General features: G+C 39.3%; 1 protein-coding gene across 1 annotated transcript in view; it reads right to left on the reverse strand.

The window, feature by feature from the left end:
• Positions 1-11,357: 11,357 nt before the first annotated feature.
• Positions 11,358-17,352, reverse strand: part of PKP2 (plakophilin 2) — an 89,810-nt gene continuing 83,815 nt past the window's right edge. Inside the window, exons 11-13 of the mRNA XM_040642332.1 lie at positions 16,251-16,440; positions 13,745-13,832; positions 11,358-13,597 (exon numbers count right to left, since the gene is read on the reverse strand). Coding sequence (XP_040498266.1) covers positions 13,529-13,597; positions 13,745-13,832; positions 16,251-16,440 — 347 coding nt within the window. The 3' untranslated portion in view covers positions 11,358-13,528. The remainder of the gene's footprint in view (positions 13,598-13,744; positions 13,833-16,250; positions 16,441-17,352) is intronic.

The following is a 17,352-nucleotide window of genomic DNA, read 5'->3' on the forward strand; positions in this document are numbered from 1 at the left end:
TTTTCTTTCTTATCATTTGTGTTTCACTGGAGTGAACTTTCAGTTTCCTTCAAGACCTTTTCCTTTGCGTTCACGACTTGGCTAACTTGTGCAAGAGGTCTGGCTTTCAGCCTTTCTTGGCTTTCAACATGCCTTCCTCACTGAGCTTAATAATTTCTAGCTTTTGATTTAAAGTGAGAGACGTGTGACTCTTCCTTTCACTTGAACACTTAGAGGCCATCGTAGGGTTATTAACTGGCCTAATTTCACTGTGTCTCAGGAAATAGAGAGGCCCCGAGGGGAGGGAGAGAGATGGGGGAATAGCCAATTGGTAGAGCAGTCAGAACACAAACATTTATCAATTCAGTTTGCTGTCTTAGGTGGGTGTGGTTCACAGTGCCCTAAAACAGTGACAATAGTAACATCAAAGATCACTGATCACAGATCACCATAACAAGTATAATAAAAACTCTGAAATATTGTGAGACTTATCAAAATATGGCAAGAGGTATGAAGTGAACAAAATGCTATTGAAAAAATGATGCTGATTGACTTGTTTGATTCAGGGATGCCAAAACCTTCAATTTGTAAAAAGAAAAAAAACAGTATCTGGAAAGTGCACTAAAGCAAAGTGCAAAAAAGGAGGCGTTCCTGTAATTCCAATTTAACCAGTCCGTGTATATGGGCTTTTCCGGGGAGGGGTATTATCTTGGGTTTATGGCTGTCTTCAGCCAAAGGCAAGTCCCAGAGAGGGACTCAGCTCAGAGAAAGTGATTGCTAACACTCCCAGAAGCTGGAAGGGTGCGCTCCAAACCCGAGGCAGGGGATCCTGCTGGTACACCTTGGCCTTTAAGCAGAGATGGAAGTGGGACAAGGGTGTGTGACTCTGCTCAGAGCTCTGGCTGTGTTCATTTTTAAATCATGGCAGCTCATCTTTAATTTTTAAATTAGTTTTAAACTTTTAAATCATGACATATATCACACTAGAGAACTCACAATATATGTATACCAAATAGACCATTTCCAATACCTTGGAAGCCCCCACATAAGTCTCCTTAATTGTATCCTCTCCAGAGGAAGCTGCTGAGCTAACTTGGGTATTAATCATTTACTGTCTACTCTTTATAGCTCCCCCCCTTTTTTAAAATTAAAGACACGAGACAGATTGGGTTAGAGGAAACCATTCAACCTACAACATGATTTTTTCCCCTTACAATCATCTTATTTCAAGCGTGCTTAAACACATCTCTACACGCATTACACAATGGTTGTCCCATCCATTCACTGATACAGCACTGCCCTCGACATGCCAAGCAGGCAACACCCCTGCCAATATCTTCTTTACATGTATTCTTAAACACATCTCTCATGCATTCTTTTTATGGCTTTTTAAAGACACATAAGTATCTATTCCTAATCAATAATTTTTAGTTTAGTTTAAATGGAATCATCCTACTTTAGTCTCCTCATGCTTAACGTGATCTAATTTAGTTTTCTTTTTTATGATCATAGCTGCAGCTTGTTCTTTTTTCTTTTCTTTTTTTTTTTTTTTAAAGATTTTGTTCATTCATTTGACAGGGAGAGACCAAGAGAACACAAGCAAGGGGAGCAGCACGAGAGGGAGAAGCAGACTCCCCGCTGAGCAGAGACCCCGATGTGGGGCTCAATCCCAGGACCCTGGGATCATGACCTGAGCCGAAGGCAGACGCCTAACCGATGGAGCCACCCGGGCACCACAACTTGTTCTTTTTCTTTACTGTATATTATTACATTGTATGATGAGTTACTATGCAATGTGATTGATTTCTTTTATATTGTCTGATGTTGTTGGTTGGAACTTTAGGTGCTAACTTGTCTATGAGAGTTTGTTTTTTAAAAGAGGTTTTATATTTAACCAAAGCCTTAATCTCTAGTTGTTGACTTCCAGACAGGGGCACAAAACATATATAAATATCCTTTTCAAATAGGAACTTTTTGTTTTGATAGAAATGTCTTCCACTTAATCATTAGAGTCTGTTGACCTGTGATGGTTAGTTTTAGTTAAAGCATAACTAACATCATAAAAATTTTTCAAAAATAAAATCAATGTTTTATATTGATAAACTGTGATTCTACAGTAGAAAGACTACATGAAGAAATATGGTAAAAATAATGAGGTTCAAAGAATAAGCAAAATCAATACTAATTGTGGTACACAAAAACAAATTTTGTGTACGAGCATCCCATGAATAACTCTGATCATTTGAGTTTTATTGCTGCGATTATCAAACATGGGGGCCTCAGCCCCAAACACACCTATTCAAGATGATGAATCATGGGCAGTGTATTAAGAAACGTTGAACTTCAGCCTACAACTCTAAGGAATTTGGCTAATTGCTTGGGTTTTTACCATACAGTAATGTGAACAGTTTTCCAAAAAAGATTAATTTGCTAAGTATACATTGCTGGAAATGACCTTTCTCTAATGGTTTTCCTGATGAAGAAGAAATTCCTACAAGACTCTTTGGCCCTCAGTATAATTTCAAGTAGCTAACGACAGAACAAATCAATGGCTTTAATTATCTGCTGGCCAAAACTAAAACTCTTGAAAGCAAAAGCCCCAGCAGGGGTTTGTTCAAAAATCATTTTAAAACATCTAAAATGGCTAAATATTCTTGATTCAGAAAATTTTCTTTGAAGGAGGATATAAATTCAAGATCTGGAAGTGCCTTTCCTTTCCCACGAGTTCAGATTCATTAAACTCTCAGGTGCAATGGTTTTTTCCCCAGGAGGGAAAAAGGAAGAAGGTGTGTGTGTGTGTGTGTGTGTGTGTGTGTGTGTGTGTGTGTGTGTGTGTTGCGTGTGTGTGCTTCCCCCCAAAGGAATGCTGTTCTCTAATTTTTAATTATTGTAGACTTTTTGTATCAGGGCCAAAATTCAGCACTGTCCTTACGATGTTTACAAAATGATGGCTCTATAGGTAATAAAGTAACGCATGAGAACATTAATTACTCTGTGTGTGCTTGCAGGACTCTGCTAACTCTACTCAGGCAGGAGAGATTTGCTGCCATCATGTTTAGTGTGTGAGCTTGTGTGTGTGTTTGAGTAAGTAGTTCACCCCACCCAAGTAAGACAATAAAATGTTGTTAGAGATTCGGGAAGGGGACCAGGTAGCAGAAAACACATGTGCTTCCAAAGTCCATTACTCTAAGAAGGATAATCTGTGAGAAAGAGCAGAGGGAGGTCATCTGTGGTTTGGGTGGCTTGGGTAGAACCGAACGGAACCATCATCTAGACCCCTTATCCACGTCTGGAATCTCTGACTAATCGCACCTGAGACAGCATGCTGGTCCTGGATTTCATACCAATGAAATTAGCCATTCTGAGCTGGTAGTCTGCTTTCTTTCCTTTTATTTATTTATTTAACTTAAAGATTTTACTTATTTGAGAGAGAGAGCAAGAGAGTGTGTGAGCATGAGCAGGGGGAGGGGCAGAGGGAGAAGCAGACTCCCCGCTCAATCCCAGGACCCCAGGATCATGACCTGAGCTGAAGGCAGAGGCTTAACCAACTGAGCCGCCCAGGCGCTCCTATTTAACTTATTTTATTATTTCTTAAAATTCCAGTACTGTTTAATACAGTGTTATATTAGTTTCAGGTGTATTGCTTTCTTTAGTTATACAGGTAACTTTGTAGCCTTGCAAAGACTCTAGACATCATAGAAATGATGACATAAATCAAAATAATAATTTTAATACTTCTCCGTACACCTAGAGGTAAGTTTTAAAATCACCATTATAATCTGCCTCTATTTGTTACTTAACACATTTAATAAAATCAAGGAGATCTGGCATTTTGTACTTGTGATTTTATTTATTTTTTTAAGTATTATTTATTTTTTTTAGTAATCTCTACACTCAAGTTGGGTTCGAACTCATGACCCCGAGATCAAAAATCCCATGCTCTTCCAACTGGGCCAGCCAGATGACCCTGTACTTGTGATTTTAATTTGAAATATTTAATTAATATTAGTCTTGTGATTTTTATGAGGAAGGTATTAGATATAGTTTGAAAATAGTATTTGCCTAAAGGAATTGGATATTTCAAGTCTTTATGCTCAGGTTTCTTAGCACAATTTAACTTAGGAAAGTTTAATTAAATATTTGGATCTAACATGTTGGGTGTATGAAGGCCTTGAGATACATTGAATTTCTATGATTATTGTTTAACATGCTTAACTGAAATATAATTAATTGAGGTATTAATTATTTGGAGTAAATTACTCTGTTGAACTTATTATTTATTGGAATATTAATCGAAGATCAAGTAAAAATTTTATAGAAAAATTATGTGCATTGAAAACAACCAAATATTTAAGTTGAACTCCATGTTTAAGAAACACAAATCTTTATGATATACCAAAGATCCCTTTTTAACATTAAGGAACTCAGCAAATGATTAGGTTTTTCTGGGAAACTAATTTCCCCAATTCCTGGCAAGTATGAGTGACTGGAATACTCTCTCAGGGTTTGGTACAGAGAACAGAATTCACTCGAACACAGTAGAATTTCTATTCATACAACAGTGTACGAGTAGAAAGACTTTGGGGGTTCACACACTTGTGCAAGAGCTGGGAGAGCAGAAGTCAGGAGGCCAGCTGCTGCTGGTCTTACCATCACACCTGTTGGTATCCTGGCTGCCAATACGCATGGAGCTGGTGACTGGACATGGGTACACTTACATCTATTGGGACTTGCTTGCCAAAAGCAATAGCAGCTGGAACGTGGCCTCCGTCTTCCACCCCACCTGCATCGTACTGGCAGAACCTAAGCTGTATCCCAAACTCTAGCAGTGAGAGAGTGAAAAAGGTAGCTTCTTGCCTCCTAGCCCCTAGGACACAGGAGGGAATTTGGAAGAGGTGGGACTGGGTGTCGAGATCCCAAAGACAAGATCCGTGAAGCAAAAAGGCCACCAATCCATACAGGCCTATTTATTATGACATGGCATTATTTCCTAACACCACAGCATGCAGGTCAGAAATTGGATGCCTTTCATCAGATAGAGCTCCTGGGGGATACAGAGTATTAATCAACCATAGGTGGTTTTCCAGTAGAAGTTTTAAAAATGTTTGTGACCTAAATTAGACTACTTAATGGCTCTTTTCATTTTGTAGAAACTATTTCCTCTTGACATTTGTCAGCAAATACATTGTAGAAAACAGGCTTCCCTAGTCACATAGTTTTACAAGGATTACATTTCAGGCACTACATTCCCTCCCCCCCCAGGCAATATGTCCCAGAGTCTGCTTCCCAGAGGAAATAGGACACCCTTAAGGTCAAACCTGGGCCTTCCAGTTCCCTCTTGGAAACGTATGTATTTTCCTATTAAGTAGAATTAATTTCACAATGTGGCTGAAGACTGCTTTGTAAAGAGCCTTATCAACAGAATAAATGGATCTGAAGTCCAAAATTAACTCACCAAATTTACTTCTCTTTTTTTTATGTTCTTGCTAGCAGTTTAATCTTCTAGTTGGCGTTTTGATCTAGGACAGAAGCACTGTATCTTCTGGATTGGAAATTTTCTTAATTTGATTTCTCTCTATATAATAGTGTCAAGAAGTGATAGTTACAATTAAGTTTGATTGTGAGATATAAAAACTAAAATAATAATTGCTTACACCCAATAAAATTTTATTTCTCTCTCATGTGTGCAGTGTCTGAAGGAAAGTGCCCCAAACTGGTATGACCAGGTTCCACTGAGATCCTATCCTACCACACCAGAGTGTGGCCTTTATCCTTGTGGTCCAGGCAGGTAATACCAGCATTCCAGGCAGAATGGAGAAAGGGGGAAAATGAGGGCAAAGGGCATGTGCCCACTGTGTTAAGGAAGGTTTTGAGAGGCAGGGGGGATCATACATTACTTCCATGCTGCTGGCTAGCATTTACTCGCATGCCTTCAACTCGGCTGCCATGTGAGTCAGGGAAATACGGTCTTTACACTGGGCAGCGCGTGTCTTGTCAAAAATTCTATTGTTGGGACAAGGCGAGAAAGGATGTAGTGGGGGCAATGAGCGATCTCTGCCACACACATACTTTCATACACACATAAAACATCTACTTCGGAAAAGTATCAGGATACTCTAAAAAAAAAAATTGCTTTTTTTTAAGAAAAGGAAATTAAGCTCAATTGTTTGACCCGATGCATTATTTACCCAAAGTAGCACAAATGCCTTTCTTTAATAGAAAAACTTATTCAATATTTCCTCCTGGGTTAGCAAGAACACATTATCTGCCACTGCAACTCTGGCAACCAAGGGAGTCCTTTCACTCTGTGCTCCTAGGTTTCTCTGACTTGGGTTCTTCAGGAGGACAGAGTTTGTGGATTACAGATCAGCAGAAGAAAAGTGAGGAGGAGGCATGAGGAGGGGCTGGAGGGGACAAGGAGATTCAGCAGGGAAGTCTCTCTCTCTCTTCATTTCCTAACTACATTACTTGGAGTTCCCTGGTTTGAGGGTTCTTTGCTTTTCTTTCCCACTCTCCCACTTTTCTTGCCCACTACGGAATTTGCTTTCTGCTCTAAGATGGTTCCTGGGCCACTGTGAAAAGCAGGGAAATGAAACTGGAGGCAGAAGTTGAAGGCTGGGGACGCCTGGGTGGCAGCCCGATCTGCAGGAGGTCGTCAAGGCTACCTTGTATTAGTGCCCAGGCACCAAGCATAATGAAAACATCACCTCATTTTATTCCCTGAACAGTCCTACGAAGCGGTAATTGTCAACTCCATTTTACCAGTGACTCAGAAAGTTAAGGTAACTCCCCAGAGTCACACAGCCAGGGAGAGATAAAGTCAGAATTCCAGTCCATGTTGTGTCTACTGGCCAATCTGACGTCTCACTGAGGAAATCAGATTATCCAGTCACCTCAGGCTCCGCCCCAAGTTTCTTCTAAGATGATGTGGTCCATGAAGGTATAACTTGGGTTCCATAATCACTAAAGGTGAGGAATGATAGATGTCAAGAAAAGGAGAATGAAAAAGAGGCACAGTACTTCCGAAATGATTTTATTCCATCCCTACCGTTCAGCTGAGCACCAGTTTTATCGTCTTTCATTATTCTTCTTGAAATCATGATTATTGGTTTAACTGCACTTCCCAGCTCTTCCATCATTCTTTGTCCACAAGCCCTCACGGACTTTGTCCTAAATGCAACAGCCATGCAGTCAAACTCGTTCTTTCCCCTGTGGCATTTGAGACAACACTTCTCTTACAGGCCAAATGAAGTCAGGTTGCTAAAATAATGTTTAATTCTTAAAAAAAAAAAGTTGAATTCTTTCTTCTTCAAATATCCTTACAGATGGCAGACGATGTTGGTTGACTACTCTGCTGCCCCTTTTGTCCTTGCTCAATAAAACCCCGACTGTGTCCAAGTATTTCCCATCCATGTGTCTCAGGGGAGGTAGGCCCAGCCTTGGGTGAAACGTGGTCGGTTTGAGAAAGGAACAGTAGTTTCATTTTCCTCACCAGGAATTGATTTAGGAATGGACAGGTGATAGAATGCCGGGCCATATGAAATGAGGGATATCTGATGGAGGCTTCTGGGAAATTTTTATTAAAAAAAGGATGCAAGAAAGGATTGCTTGCTCTTCTGGGCTTTAGACACGGCCCTGTAAAGGTGGCATATTTGGAGCTGCTGCAACCATTTTGTCAACGTGGAGAAATCAACCAGGGGACAAATGCAAAAATGCTGAGGATGGCAGAGCAAAAAGATTGAAGGAATCTAGATATTTAAAAAAAAATATTTTATTTGAGAGAGTGAGTGAGAGAAAGCATAAGCGGGAGGGAGGGAGGTAGGGAGGCAGAGGGAGAAACAGGCTCCCTCCTGAGCAAGAAGCCTGATGCAGGGCTGGATCCCAGGACCCTGGGATCATGACCTGAGCTGAAGGCAGATGCTTAACTGACTGAGCCACCCAGGCGTCCCAGGAATCTAGATTCTTGATGACTTCAGTGAGCTGCTGAAATAACCAAGCCTGAGCCTCAACCTGGTCTTCCTGTTACACAAAGTAAATACATTTATTGTTTAAGCCTCTTGAGTTGAACTTCTTTGTTACTCAAATGCAAACGAAGTCTCTTAAGCGATAAACTAAAGCAGGAGAAATAGAACTATGAGATGAGGAAGAGGGTCACTTTAGGTATGAGCCACCAGAAGTGCGAATGTGCTACTTAGTATGTTCACACATAATTCTTATAAAAAGCTGTTCAGGCAATACCACAAAAATAGATCACTTCTATTTTTAAAATTAGGAACTGCAAAAATCTCTAATTAGAGCAAGAGGTAAAACAAATTCCCAAGAAAAAAATTGTCAATTTTCTAAATATTAAAATTTTCACACACTCTTATTAAAGGATCTCAATTCTGACAAATCCTTCTGGCTAAAAATGCAGGTATCTTCTTAATAATCCTCTGCCTCTCAGGCTAACCATTTCTTGTTTTATGAGAGACCTATTCCAGAAGGTCTGTATGGGTCTAGAGTTCCCCGACTGTCACCCTATGGATGATGACGTTCATTCCCCAGTTCCCAGATAACACGAAGGATACTGTAAACTGTACGAGTGTCCATCACAGAGACGTCTGTTTCACTCAGATGCACGAGCACTTTCTCATAAAGGTGCATCTCACTGGTCCTCAGCTCCAGGAGTAAATGTTCAATACATGGATGTTGAAAGATAATTAAAACAAAACTCCCAAAGGATTACTTGTTACTGGGAAGAACATCGTATTACAGTTGTGGGAAAATCTGCAAATTTGAACTTGTTTTTTATTCCTTGCCAGATGGACTGTATGTTAGTAGCTTACGGTGAAATTCAGGCCTGTGAGAGATTTACCTGCTTCTTGATGTGAGATTTATGATGAGGTTTGATCAGCTGCGTGTAGGAACGTCTGTAGCTGCCTCGACCTGCTCCTCGGGGCTAAGAACTGCCTTCCGAGCTGCCTTCCTGCCTGTAGATGACCAGACTCCGGGTGGGGATGAAACAAAACATTCAGGAAGTAATCCTTAATCTATTGAATCCTTGGTTTTCAGATTTCACTAAATCATGGCTAAACCCAGGTTTGGTTACTGAGTAATCCGGGCCTCAGATGAACCAGACTGGCCTGCGAAGCAGAGAAATCCCTCCTGTCCTCCTGCCTCTGGCCCAGATCACAACACCTACAACAGAAGCATAGCTTCAAGAGTCATCTGAGAGACAAGGGTGTATTGATTCAAACAAAAATCTCCCATTCTTGGGAGATTTCATAATGCACATTGCATGTTAGGGACTCTGAGAAGTCTTGCAATCAGTCTTTGTATAACTCAGCCCTTCTCAAACTTATTTGATTTGGGGCTATTTCTTCTCATATAGCACTTATAAATACCTCCCAAAAGACTTGTTTCCTGAGGAACAGACATTCAGAATCACTTGACTGGGCCATATTTGTTTTCCCCATTTTTACCTGGCCTTCTAAGGGATGGGTGTGTGTGTGTTGTGTGTGTGTGTGTGAAATGGGCAGCTGGAGGGAAGGGGTTGGGCTTTTAACTGAACCAACCATATTTGAAAAGAGAAACTCAAGAGAGAAAAAAAAGCAAAGAACCCTCAAACCAGGGAACTCCAAGTAATGTAGTTAGCATTTATTGGGTACAGACTGTCAGGCAATGTTTTAAGTGCTTTACAATTAAGAAAACATTTAATCCTCAAAACAACCCAATGAAGTAACTACTACTATCATTCCCACCTAACAGATAAAGAAGGCCGAGATTCAGAGTAACTAAGAAACTCACCCCAGCTATTAAATGGAGAAGTCACACTTGGAGCTCAGACTGGCTGGTTCTAGAATCAGTTTTCTTCACTCTCCAAAGAGAGATAAGCCAAAGAGATCCTCACATCTTCCCACTTGGCTTCCTATGGCCTCCCTGCACTTTCTGGCTGTATTCCTTTGGAACATGACCTCTCTTGGCTTCACGTTATTTTCATGTGTAAAATGTAAAAAAAGAAAGAAAAAGGAAAAAGTATATCCTTCATGAAGAGACTGTGAGGAGTGCTCAATATATGTCCACTATTGTTCAGTCAAAGCTAGTCTCACAAGTCTCTACCTATCGGCCCTGGCCTGTCCTCTACTCAGAATAAGACTGTCATCTTTTATACCATATATGTATTGTATAAAAAATATATATCTTTTTTTTTTTTTAAAAGATTTTATGTATTTATTTGACAGAGCACAGGCAGGGGGAGCAGCAGGCAGAGGGAGGGGGAGAGGCAGACTCCCTGCTGGGCAGAGAGCCCGATGCGGGCTCGATCCCAGGACCCTGGGATCATGACCTGAGCCGCAGGCAGACGCTTAACCAACTGAGCCTCCCAGGTGCCCCAAGTCCTTCAGGATTTAAAGACAGGTAACACGGCACCTTTCTTCCAGGCTAACTATTACTGGATTCTTTACGTGTGTCTCCCAGACCCTGGCTTCAGAATGCTTTCCCTTCCACTCATACTTTAAATAGCTCTTTTACCAACGTACAGCATTTTGATATCTTTTTCCTGATTATATCATAAAAAGAGAGTTTTCCTTTCTCTTACGGTCCTTAAAAGGTTAAAGTTTATTTCCTAAGAGATGAAATTGTCAGTACCACTATAAACTAAAACATTAAATCTAAAGCAGGATTTTATTTTGAAAAGTTTGTTTCCTTTTTTATTTATTTTCTCTTCCACAACAAATACTTTAGTGCAACAGTTACTGACTCTTAAAATGGGTGAATTACAGGATCGTGCTGAGCGTTAGCTGAACGACTGCATATTTTTCTCCTCTGTTACTTTAATAAGAACTGCATCTTTTCTGATGCAAGACGATACTTTAAGGAGGATTTGACCAGATGTCCTCTAAATTCCCCCCTAATCCTTAGATCCTGTGATTTGAGGCTTCTGCAATTTTGTTGAAAGTACAAACATACTGAAGTCGTCCTCATTCCAAAGCATAATAAGTTCATGACACATTTTATTTAGAGGAAATTTCTAACTCTAATACATTTATAACTCTAATACAAATAAATTATATGTATATAAAGATATATTTAAATATATTTATTTTCTATTTCCTTTTTTTATTCTAAGAAATTGCTTCTTCAGAGGGTGATTAAATTCATTTTAAAATGGTTTATCTACTCATGCTGCTTATTTTCCCATTTGACATGTTAATCCCCTATCTTGCCAGATAACCCTTTGGTTATTTCCATCAGGTATAAACAAATGTTTCCAGTGACAGAAAGCCAGGGCAGCGACCTCCCATATGCCAGAACACCATTAAGAATCCTTAACAAGGCAGGAGCCCTTTGGAACTCTTAGCACAAATACACAAAAAGGCCCCGTTCAGCCTGTCAATTCCCCTGATGACATGGGAAGGTTGGGACACATATTTAAAAAAAAAAGAGCTTTTTGTGTGGACCTGTGATCAAAACTGATATTCAACCACACAAGGACCTCCCTCAAAGGTATCCACAGATAGTAAAGTAGTGAGGTTTTTGATAAGCAGAGTGAACAAAGCAGGACATGGGGATCAAACACAGCCCATCGTGTCAGGGTCACAGACCCACTCAATTTACTAAAATCTACCACATTTGTATGTCTCTCCATTGTTACATGTTTTAGTCATTAGCTAATTCCAGTTTTCTTACAGGAAGTGTTTCTTGGTAAAGAATTTAGGGCTTTAAGTAGGGAAGAAATAGAAATAATTACAAAATATTAAAACTTTAGCAATGGAAGTTTATAAGGTCAAATCTTCAAATGTCATGTCAGTCATACCACATATACCATGATACACAAATAAATCAGATATATACAGATACCAACGCAGACAACATTATTTTGGCCTCCTTTTGTGTTTTATATCGAAAGCTCTACTAATACCTTAAAAAACACAGAAACTTCTTGAACATCCGTCAGTTACCTAGAGGAATAAAAATGTTCCAAATGTTATTCATCAAAACTCTATAAAAAGAGATGATTTCTCTCTTCAGTATTTAAAAATTGGTATCTAACTAATTTCATTTTGAACTAGGTTAGTAATGACAGTCTTCTCCATCAAGCTCTTAAAATTCAAAGAATTTTATCTTCTAAATATAATAAAGACTTAAATACACATTCAGATTGAATATGGGAATTTATTTTTCTATTATACTTCTCTGGCCAAAAGGAGCTGAAGGATTTTTTCCTTCTTACTTTTTTATAGCAAACACTGTCAGGTGTTTTTTTTTTTTTTTTTTTTTTTAAAGCAAAATATAACAATTGTAGTTGAGAAGACTAATTTTATGTAAATGGTATTAATCACAGCTCAGTTAAAAGAACACTTGATACAGATTCGCTTCAACAGATGATGTCAACCTTTCAACACTAGTATTTCTCGTATCATTTCTGGGTGGCCTTGACATATTTTTCCTCAACATGATGTCTTCATATTTTTGCTCTAGAATTCCCTTGACTTAAAATATTGGCTTGAGGAAGATCCCAGGAGATTGAGAGGCTTTCTGCTATTTTTTAAACATTGGGCAAAGTTGGGTTGATTGATAATGTAATTCATTAAAATGAGCTGTGTTTTCAAGTGCCCTGGGTTCACCCAGCAGCTTGAGAGGTTTTGGTTCCTTTTGTAGCTGAAGAGTATAGAGTCCATTTTTCTACCAGCCCACTGAAGTTGCTGAAAAAGTCCAGGCAATAGATCATACTGAATCCTACTATTTAGGAGAGATTTGCATTTCATAGTGTTGTCATAGGGTAGGTATTTCCTTGAGCAAGACTCATATTTACACAGTGTCAGAGGGGACACTGAATTTCATAACCACAGTTGCCTTTCTCTGTGAAAAGATTTTTAAATTTGCTATGATCACTTTATTTCAATTTCGTTTTCTTAGAGTCATGCAAGCTCTGTGATCTAAATTTCTTAAGTTCATTTCAAAGCAGAGAAAAAAATTCAAGAGGATAAAAACAAGCACAAAGTAAACAAACGTATAATTTTGCCATTAAATTTTCTCCTGGATAACTCTGCAAATTTTTCTTGTCGCTTCCATTCTGTTTCAACACTGCAGAACAATACACTCGTGCCTCAATGGCGAAGCAATGTGCATATGAGTGACAAAAACGTGGAAATCAGAAAAGGAATATACACGTAAATCAAACTTTTAAAATGCTAGTAATACCACTGCCTCCTTCCTTACTCGTTGTTAACGTTCATTCCACATGGATTCACATTTTGGTTCCGGAAGGCCCTGCACCATAAGCCCAGATCACAAGGACCACAATCTGTGGAGGGTAAAAGTGAGCCTGTGGCCAGTATCTACTGGTAGCAAACTTTCAGAAGTTTTCTGGAAGACTAATAAAATTATATTCTGCTTATTTGTTTTTTTGGATTCTGGGGACCTTGGAAATAGAAAAGGCTAAGAAACAGGGCATGCTTTTTTGAGGGTTCTTGGGCTGGAAAGTAGAAAAATAGGTGTTTTCCTTTGGGGCTTTTTTGTGGCTGAGAATGGTGAGGCTGAGATTTCTGAGAGCACTTTTTCGTTTTCCTCAGTCTTTAAGGGAGTGGTAGGCTTTGGCAGTCCGGCTGTTGACAAAATCTGTCTTCTTAAACTGAGCCTTTGGAATAAGCAAACAGAAACGTGAAAGGTAACAACATTTTCACACAAGAAAATGGAGTTTTTAGTGATGTCTCGCCAGGGGCAGACACACAGGCCATTACGATCTGGCTGTTAACTGCAGCCTACACCTTTTTAGTGTTCTTACCTTCTTGTAGGCATTATGGAGCTCCGTGTGTGTCCACAGAGAATAGAGGAGAACAGAAGCAGCTTTACTTGCTTTGTTGGAGGCATAACTGAAAAGAGGAAAAAGGCATTCCGAGATCAGTGAGAATGTGTGGGGCTTCTGGATGCTGTCTTTGGACGTTCTGTAAATCTTCTTTAACTGCTGTTTCTTGGTGGCCGTCCATTAAGTGAAGCCACTCACCATGACAAGAGATTTAGATGGTGAGCTTTGGAGGCCAGGGGCCACATTGAGTTTTATTTTTTTAATTATTAAAAAAATCTTTTAAAACACTAGCACAGGCCAACAAATAGTTTACAGAGCATATTCCTTTTTCTTTTTTTAATGATTTTATTTATTTGAGAGACAGCGAGCAAGAGTGAGAAAGCACAAGCAGGGGGAGTGGCGGAGGGAGAAGCAGGCTCCCCCTGAGCAGGGAGCCTGATGTGGGGCTCGATCCCAGGACCCTGGGATCATGACCTGAGCTGACGGCAGATGCTTAACAAACTGAGCCGCCCAGGTGCCCCGACAGAGCATATTCCTCATATTTATAAGGACCATATCCTTAGATTTCATAAGTTCTTGATTTATAGAATACAATTTGTATATTTATATACACCATTTACATTTATTTTGTATTACATTAATAAATAAAATTAAATATATTTATATTAAATATTATATATATTACATATACACTATAGAATAGAAATATATTTGTACATTTATAATACATATATGTAGAATATGAATTCGGGAAAGCATGGCTGAAAAATATATCTACCTCCTAGAATTAGTGACTCAAAGAAAAAAATGCATTTATAGCCATTTATACGCAACTAATCTCCAGCCTAGCCCCTAAATAACAGGTCAGCTATACGACACTCTGGCAAGGAAGGAACAGCAGCCACAACTGGTAGAAGCCCCTTGTTGATAGTTTCTTTTTTGTTTTTTTTAAAGATTTTACTTATTTATTTGACAGAGATAGAGAGCACAAGCAGGGGGATTGGCAGGCAGAGGGAGAGGGAGAAGCAGGCTCCCCATTGACCAGGGAGCCCAATTCGGGGGCTCGATCCCAGGACTGTAGGATTATGACCTGAGCCAAAGGCGGACACTTAACCGACTGGGCCACCTAGGCACCCTGATTTTTTTTTTTTTTTTTTTTCCCTTCCCTCTTTTTTTTTTTTTTTTTTTGAGACAGGGCAAATGGACACTGAGGGCAAGAAAGAAGTAACAGAGTAGCACATTCCCATCTGTTGCTAAGGTATCAGAAGTTTCCAAAAGTGAGGGCATATATTCTCACACAGTTCTTATGCCTGAATACTCAAATAATTAAAACCATATGGTCCCATGGAGATTTGCTTATAAGCACGGATGACTACTTGAAATAATCATTTCCGTTTTACAGCAATCATTCAATCCTTCCAAAAAGATTGAGCAACTGCTCTCTGCCAGACTCTGGGGACAGGTGAATATTCTGATGAGGGGAACTGACATTCTAACCAGTGCTCCTTTTAATCCTGACTCTGCATATGGTATTCCTTCCCCCTGAGGTCTGCCAGAGTGGGGCTGCAGAGCACAAGGACCTGCCTGCACAGCGCTTGGGAAGGAGACGTGTGTTCACTCCAGGACACCACAAAGCCCCATGCTTGCCCGGGGGGCGAGGCGCACATTTGTCTACCGAGGGTAGAGTCTGTTTGCTTTACAACTCGTTGGAACTGGGGTATAACATTTCATCTCTTTCTTAGTTATTTACAAATTAACTTGTATTTAACAAGTCAAACAATTCAGAATTGTATAAAGAGAAGAAGATGCCCCCTTTGGGTTCCACGCCTCTAAATTAGCTAATAGTAAAAATTTCGTTACACAAGGTTTTCATTCTCTTTATCAATTTTTTTTTTTTTTAATGGGGAAAATTGAAAGACACAGAAACAGGGATGTGGGATGACTTCTATACATTAGACCTTCTATTCTCAAAAGGGAATAAGAGATGGAAGAGATTTGATAGAGAAAACCGAGAAAGCAAGAGTTTCTGATTATGTGGCCTCCTACTTCTTGTGTTATTGCTGTTTCTTCTAAGCCACCTGGGGTGACACTGGCTCCATATCAAATTGAGGAAAGGGGCAGTCCCTGTCCATAGGACTCCCACTTTGCCTATGTTTTGCTTGTCTTAAATCATAGCTGTGGCTCTGGGAAACAAATTAATTCATTAGGTCAATAAAAGACTGGAATGTACTACCCAGGGAAACTACGGAGTTCGACTATCTGGATATTTTAGAAGAGAATGGGCAACTATTTGGGAGAATTCAGTTTTTCACTTGCTTGGTTATCAAGGATCTTGAACCCGATGATGGGGCCCAACTTTACAATCTCGTTTTTTGGCCATAATGCCCACGGTACTCGATGTGTGGACATTCAAAACTAGATTTACATATGAGAGTGGTGGTGAGGAATGGGGAGAGAGCCAACAGGCAGATACTATAGGACTTACGCATCGCCTGAGCTGATGGTCATGATTTTCTGCAGGCCTCCAGTGTTTAGAAGATCCCGTGCATTCTGGTAACTATTTTGGGTTATATTGTTCAGAGTGTAGCAGGCAGAGGCTGTAGTCTCAATGAGAAGGTCAGTACTCGGGACTGTGTCAGGAATTATGGAAACCAAATCAGGTAGGGTTTCTTTGGCTACAAAGTGAAAAAAAACAACACTTGATTAGAAGGATTGTTCCTTAATCTCAAGATCCGAATACATTTTGGGTAAAGAACATTTTAAAAAGAAACACAACTGGTTAATGAGCATCTGGAAAGATGTAATCTCTAATACTCAAATTTAAGAAAGATTCTTAAAAAGATTTTTTTTAAAGATTTATTTGAGAGAGAGAGAGACCACATGTACGTACGTGTGACTGTGAGTGGGGGAAGGGGCAGAGGGGGAGGGAGAATCTCCAGCAGACTCTCCGCTCAGCTTGGAGTCCAATGTGGGGCTCGATCCCATGACCCTGAGAGAACGACCTGAGCTGAAATCAAGAGTTGGATGCTCAACCAACTTAGCTACCCAGGCACCCCCAGAAAGATGATATTCTGTGCTCAGCACATTGGAAATCTTTTGACAGAAATGACAACAACAATTTGACAGAAGTGTCAAGAATTAAACATTTTTTCACATTCTTTGATTCAGTAATTCCACTTCTGGAAATTCATCTTAAAGACATTACTTTAAAGACAGAAAAAGCTTTATGCAGAAGTTTTTATTATAGTATTATATATAAGTGAAAAATTATAAAAAGCCTAAATAACTCAATAATAGGAATATGATTATCTCTAACATGTCTGCAAAGATTATGTATCCCAAAAATATTTATGAAACATGTATAACAAGAAAATATTTATGTTAGTATTCTGTGTGAAAAATCAGTACAGTTATTTATAAAGAATATATAACATTTGGAAAGAAAATATTCCAAAGAAACCTGACAAGAAATACATTAAAATATTAATAGGACTTGTTTTTCTACAATACTATATTGATGGTGACCTAAAATTTTAAAAAATTATCTGTACTGCTTAGATTCTTCAATGCAAAAATAATATTATTAT

Source organism: Ursus maritimus, unplaced genomic scaffold, assembly GCF_017311325.1.
Source record: "Ursus maritimus isolate PB19 unplaced genomic scaffold, ASM1731132v1 scaffold_26, whole genome shotgun sequence".
NCBI lineage: Eukaryota > Metazoa > Chordata > Mammalia > Carnivora > Ursidae > Ursus > Ursus maritimus.